The sequence below is a fragment of the Crocuta crocuta genome, unplaced genomic scaffold (genome assembly GCF_008692635.1).
Source record: "Crocuta crocuta isolate KB4526 unplaced genomic scaffold, BGI_CrCroc_1.0 scaffold102, whole genome shotgun sequence".
NCBI lineage: Eukaryota > Metazoa > Chordata > Mammalia > Carnivora > Hyaenidae > Crocuta > Crocuta crocuta.
The window spans coordinates 8988438-8994566 of record NW_027530019.1 but is presented as its reverse complement, the minus strand read 5'-3'; the positions used below and the strand labels follow the sequence as shown (position 1 = coordinate 8994566).

General features: G+C 49.2%; 1 protein-coding gene across 1 annotated transcript in view; it reads left to right on the top strand.

Moving 5' to 3' along the window:
- The first annotated feature begins 423 nt into the window (after positions 1-423).
- SORD (sorbitol dehydrogenase) overlaps positions 424-6129 on the top strand; it is a 33494-nt gene continuing 27788 nt past the window's right edge. The window contains exon 1 of the mRNA XM_077764335.1: positions 424-582. Within this exon, the coding sequence (XP_077620461.1) occupies positions 520-582 (63 nt within the window). The 5' untranslated portion in view covers positions 424-519. The remainder of the gene's footprint in view (positions 583-6129) is intronic.

Here is a 6129-nt window from a genome sequence, read left to right as displayed (position 1 = left end):
ATACGAATAGACCCCAGGCCTCACCTCTAGGAAAGCCAGAGACACACCTTATCAGAATCTCCAGTGCTGTGCTCAGAATCTGCTCCACAGTGCAGAACCCTCTTCTTCTGCCGCTCAAGTCTGAGGACATTGGTCAGGTGGCTTGTAGCCTCTGTAGGTTACTTTCAGGACAGCAATGTTCCCTTGGATATGACGCTGACATAAACAGCAGCGCCTGGAGACCACTGCGGAGGACCGGCTTCCCCTCTCCCCAGGCCCCTCCCTGGCCCCCAGCCCGGCTCCTACTTAGGCTCCCCTCCCCCAGCGCGCCGTGGTAGCGCCTGAGGGAAGCAGGAAGGCCCCGCCCCCCACGCTAGCCCCGCCCAGGTTGTCAGAGACGAGAAGCCCCGCCCCGGCCGGGAGTGAGCCTTTTCTGACCAGCAGGGCCTTCCAACCCTTACCCCCAACCCTCGCGGGGCTGTCCCCAGACCCACACGCGTCCTGCAGACTGCAGCCTCGACCCGGGAGGGAGACAGCGACATGGCGGCGGCCAAACCCGAGAACCTCTCTCTGGTGGTGCACGGACCCGGAGACCTGCGCCTGGTAAAACGGGAAGGGGAGTGGGAAGCCTAGCCGGACCCTGCCCCACTGGCCTCCGAACTCAGCCCAGCCGCCGTCCCCGCTCGCCGGTTCCAGCGCTGCGCTGGTCCTGCACCTCTGCCTTGGCCGCCCAGATCAGAACTGGTTACCATGTTGGGGGGAGGGGGTGGCTGGTTTGTAAGGTGCTAAGAGGAAGGTCCTTGTGTGTGCCTCACGGAACCCAGCCCCGTGGCCCGCACGTGGCCAGAGCCCAGGAAGGCTGCAAACTGATTGAAGCCTTCTCCGTCCTTTGCCAGCTGCAGATTCACAGTCTTGGCTTTTGTCATTGCACTTTTCCAAGGGGGTACCAGGAGGCTGCCTGATGTAGGACATGCTCAGAATTTCTCTGGGCAGACAGTGCAGGACAGAAAGGGGGCCGGATGAACATTTAAAAGCTGTGGAACTCGTATTTAATCTGTATTGCCTGGGGCTGATTACACCTCCTTTGCAGGATTATTATGATCGCAAGAGTACCCAGCACTAACTAGCTACTCTGAATGTACCGGTTTCTGCCCCTTTTCCTTCCAGCACAGGTCTCCATCTCCAGGACTCATGGTGTTCCCTGTGCCTATACCAGACTTCTGGATCTGACTGGTGTCCATGGCTCTAAAGGTTCTTTCCTTCTCACCTCCCTTAGTCCCTGTTTGGTTCACTTTCCAGTCATTTTCCTCTCTGATCAGGCTCCCATGTTTCTTTAAGAGCGTTTTTGTCTCCTCTGCACCACACTTCTACCTCTGCTCCCTGGCTCATGGGGACAAAGTTCAGGGAGCTGCAGGGTCAGCCCTGTGGTCATGCCAGGGGTCCCTTAACAAAGTCCATCTCAGATGGGCCTGGGATGGCAGTGGGTGTGTGGGACGGGTGCCAGCCATTTCTACTGCTCACTGGCACCTGCTTCCTCAAAGAGAATATGTACCAGGATCTGGATGGGAGAGACTCAGGAGATTATCCAGATTAACAGTTCTTGACTACTTAAGAACCTGTGGTCTCTCTCCCCATAGAATACAAAGGGACTGAGTTTAGCAGCAAGTTCAGAGATTTTATGGACTTTTAAGTCCCTCCATCGACCCTCTAGAGGTTTGTGGACCCCAGACCAAGAACTCCTGCCCTGAGCAAATTCTCCCATTTTCTCAGTTGAAGAAAAGTGCCATTCCTGGAATGCCTAGGTGCCTCAGTTGGTTAAGCCTTGAACTTTGTCACGTCATGATCTCTTGTCCATGAGTTTGAGCCCTGTGTCGGGCTATGCTGACAGCTCAGAGCCGGGAAACTGCTTCGGATACTATGTGTCCCTCTCTCTCTCTGCCCCTTCCGCTTGTGTTCTGTCTCTCTCTGTCAAAAATAAATAAACATTAAAAAAAAAAAAGCCCCAGGGTGACAGTCTTACCCAGATGAGAGCTCAGAAGTTCAGACTCCCATTCCAGTGCTCTCTCTACTCACTGTGGAGTCTCACCTAAGGTCCTGAATTAAAGTGACACTATTAGTGTTTATTGCGACACCACCAGATAAAGTTAATAGTAAGACAGTGTGAGGGCTTTGATGGAAGTTGCATCAGGGAGTAAATACCTCACAGGGAGGGGTCCTTAACCTAGGGAAGGGATCCCAGAGGAGATGGATGCTGCTTGATCTGGTTCTTGAAGGATGAGTAGGAGTTATTCAGGCAAATAAATGTACCAGCAAGTGCAAAGATATGTGAAATATGAGATTACAGGTTCTGTTTACTGGGCCTGCAAATAGTGTGATGTACAAAATGGAGGGTGGTTAAGATGGGGAGGTGGACAGGACCTGCTTCTCCATCTGCTTAGGGCCTGCTTTAATTCCTGGACCTAATAAGTAGCAGAACTAGAATTGCAACTCCAGGATCTGCTTTGCCTTAACTCATAAACTCAGCCTGTCCCACTACTCAGCCAGATGAGCTTTCTGTCATAGCTTCTCTTGAAGACTGGAAGGAGTGGGAAACCTATCTTAAAATTGATTTTATTAAAAAAAATAATTTTTTTAAAATTAGAGGTGACTGGCTCAGTCAGTTGAGCATCCTATTTTTTTCTTTAAAATTAAAAAATTTTATGTATTTTTGAGAGAGAGAGAGACCAAGACCAAGTGGGGGAGGGGCAGAGAGAAAGGGGGACAGAGGATCCAAAGCAGGCTCTGCACCTACAGTAGAGAACCCGATGTGGGGCTTGAACCGACTAACCGCGAGATCATGACCTGAGCTGAGGGCAGCCACTTAAAGAGCCACCCTCTTTAATTTTTTCTAATATTTGTTTTTGAGAGAAAGAGATGGTATGGGTGAGGGACGGACACAGAGAGAGGGAGGCACAGAATCTGAAGCAGACTCCAGGCTGTCAGCATAGAGTCTGATATGCGGCTCAAACTCACATGAGGGTGAGATCATGACCTGAGCTGAAGTCAGACACTTAACCAAGGACACTTAACTGACTGAGCCATCCAGACGCCCCAGTATCTGACTTTTGATTTCGGCTCAGGTCAGGATCCCAGGATGCTGGAATGGAGCCCCATGTCGGGCTATGTGCTGAGTGTGGAGCCTGTCTGAGATTCTTTCTCTCCCTCTGCCCCTCTCCCCTGTTTGCGTGCACCCTCTCCCTTTAAAAAAAATCTTTTTTAATTTTTAAAAGTTTTATTTTATCAGCTTTGCCTTAGAATCTACTCTTGATTAGGGATGAGTTGGGATGGGTATATCCTAAAAGCTCTAGAAAATGCATGACGGGCTAAAGAATGTAGCCTGTGGTTACACTAAAATGGTTCAGGGTGGATTCATGAGGGCCTCAGGTCTGTTTGAGAATAGGAGGTGGTGGAAGCATTTACTAGACAAAAATAGATTAAACTACTGAGGTCAGGTTTGAGTGTAAGATGTCTCTGGGATACAACATCAAGGTGCTTTGAGAAATCACCTTGGTTGTAGGGATCTGGGGTGCAGGGTTGATTTCTTGGGTTGAAGATGTAAGTTCAGAAGTCATTTGCTCCTCTACTGGGCAGTACTTCACTTCCCCCCCACCCCTCCGTGAGGCATTTGAGAATGAAGAGAGGGTTTGTCACAGTAACCGAGGGGTGGACTTCATTGAGTTTACAGCACTTTCCTGCTAGAGGAGTCAACATGGTTGAGAAGTAGGGGGACCCAAAGTTCCCTCGTCCTCAAATATAGCACTGTCATGCTCTACAAAATATTACTGCCTCGCCCAGAGTAGTGCCCAAGTGGGAAACTGTAGATGGATGAGCTTGCTAGGCTGAGCAGGACATGTAGAGTGAGAAAGCAGCAAATGAGGACATTACCCTGGAAAGAGCCTCACACTCAAGGGAAGAGGCAGAAAGCTCTCAGCCAAGAGTGACCAGGGATGCCTATGCTGCCTCAGATTCCTGCAATGCAACACAGACCCTCCTGGCCCCTCACCACTCCCTCCAGAGAAGGACCCCCCCCCCCAAACTTCCATATACTATCTCTGCCCTTCCACCCCCTTCTGTAGTGAATAGGTAAGTGGATTGGGACTAGGGGTTGGTACTGTTAGTAAACCAGAAAGCAACAAGGAGGAACAGTCCTGGCGCAGCTTTGGGAGGTAACACCAGTTTTTCTTTCTGTGGGAGAAACAAAATGAAATCCAAGGTTTCCTGGGCAGAGCAGGCTCTGGCCTTTTTGGCTGACCAGGATCAGGATCTACTGATAGCAAGGACTGTTATGTGAAGGGAGCTGTCTGGGGAAAGGCCTATTTCTAATATTTGAAGCAGGATTTGGAAGGGTTCTGAGGCAGGAAGCAAGGGCTCGACCCTTGCCAGGCTGCCATCCCGCTTCAGGACAGCCCAGGAACCAGCCAGCAGCCATGGCTGGGCTTCTGTGAGGGACCTGTAACCTGGGTCACTTGGAACTCCCGCCATCTTCCACCTGCCCGGAAGGAAACGGAACACCTAGCCTTCTTCCTGCTTATGGAGAAGGCAGGATTCCCTTTTCTTTCTTGATGCTGTGGCTGCAGGGAAGGAAAAATTAAATTCCTTGTCTATTATGTAGCTAGTGATCACTTCGGCCACCGCAAGGGAAGGGCCAAGGCAGCTTCAGTGCTCCCTGACCTGGGGATTCAGGTCTCCATGGTGCCTGGACTCCAGGCACTTATCAGTTGGGTGGTAAATAAGAGAGAGTATGTGCATCTAAATACACACACACACTGACTGGTGTTTTTTTTTTATAATGAGGAAAACAAAAATGTGAGGCAAAAAAAAAAAAAAAGGAGCAAGGGTAGAGGCAGCCAAGCTGATGCATAAAGAGGCAAACAGCCTGTCAGCAAAAAGTGTCAGCTCACTGAGGTCCTCTTTAAAAGGAAACAGTAATAAGGTCACGAGCCAGGTTGAGGCCCAGAGTGGGGTTTAGTGCCAGCTCTGCTGTTTATAGTTATGGGAGCCGCCACATTACTTTCTGCTTCAGTTTCCCATCTGTAAAATGGGGACAACATTAGTTCTCATCTCTGGGGTGTGTGAGGACTAGATGATATCAGGGAGCAAGAATTCTTGTCCCCTCAAGGGTCCTAGCTGGACTAAGAATCAAACTGACACAAGACACAGTAACAGGAGAAAATCAAATTTAATAGCAAGTGTCCAGAGAATCCATATAGACATGGAAGTTCAAAAGACAGTCAAGCAAAATGAAGTATATGTGTCATTCTTAGCCAAGGAGAAAGGGGATAGGGGCTTGGGACTTCAAAGAGAATGAATGCAATTCACAGAGAGATGAAAAAATAAATGATTGGTAAGCAAATGTTTGCCCTGCCCTGTAGATGGATTACTCAGATAAAAGTTTATCTCTGGTAATAGGTAGCCCTTACTCTGTAAAGATCCTCTAATTTATTTATTTTTTTTAAATTTATTTATTTTTAACAAATAGTTTATTGTCAAATTAGTTTCCACATAACACCCAGTGCTCATCCCCACAAGTGCCCTCCTCCATGCCCATCCCCCTAAATTTATTTTTGAGAGAGCTCTAGCGGGGAGGGGCAGAGAAGGTGGGACAGAGGATTCAAAGTGGGCTCCTTGCTGACAGCAGAGAGCCTGATGTCTGGCTAGAGCTTGGAGCTCAAACCCACAAACGCTGAGACCATGATCTAAGCCGAAGTCCGATGCTCAACCAGCTGAGCCACCCAGGCACCCCAAGACTCTCCAATTTAGATCGTTCTTTGTAGTTAAAGAGGGGCAGTGTTTCTCCTGAGCCCACAGGATATCAATTGCTTTCGGCTCAAAATAATCCACATGCCAAAATGTCCCACCTTGGGGCAGCCTGCACTTGACCATTACAATGGAATGGTGCCTGTAAAAGGCCTAGCGCTGATGATACACTAAACATCTCAGCATAAACAGAGATAAGACCAAGACCTTCAAATGCAAGTCTCTGCCAGAAGCCTTAAAAAAAAAAAAAAAAAAAAATGGGGCACCTGGGTGGTTCAGTCGGTTAAGCCTCCGACTTTGGCTCAGGTCTTGACCTCATGGTTCATGGGTTCGAGCCCTGCATCAGGCTCTGTG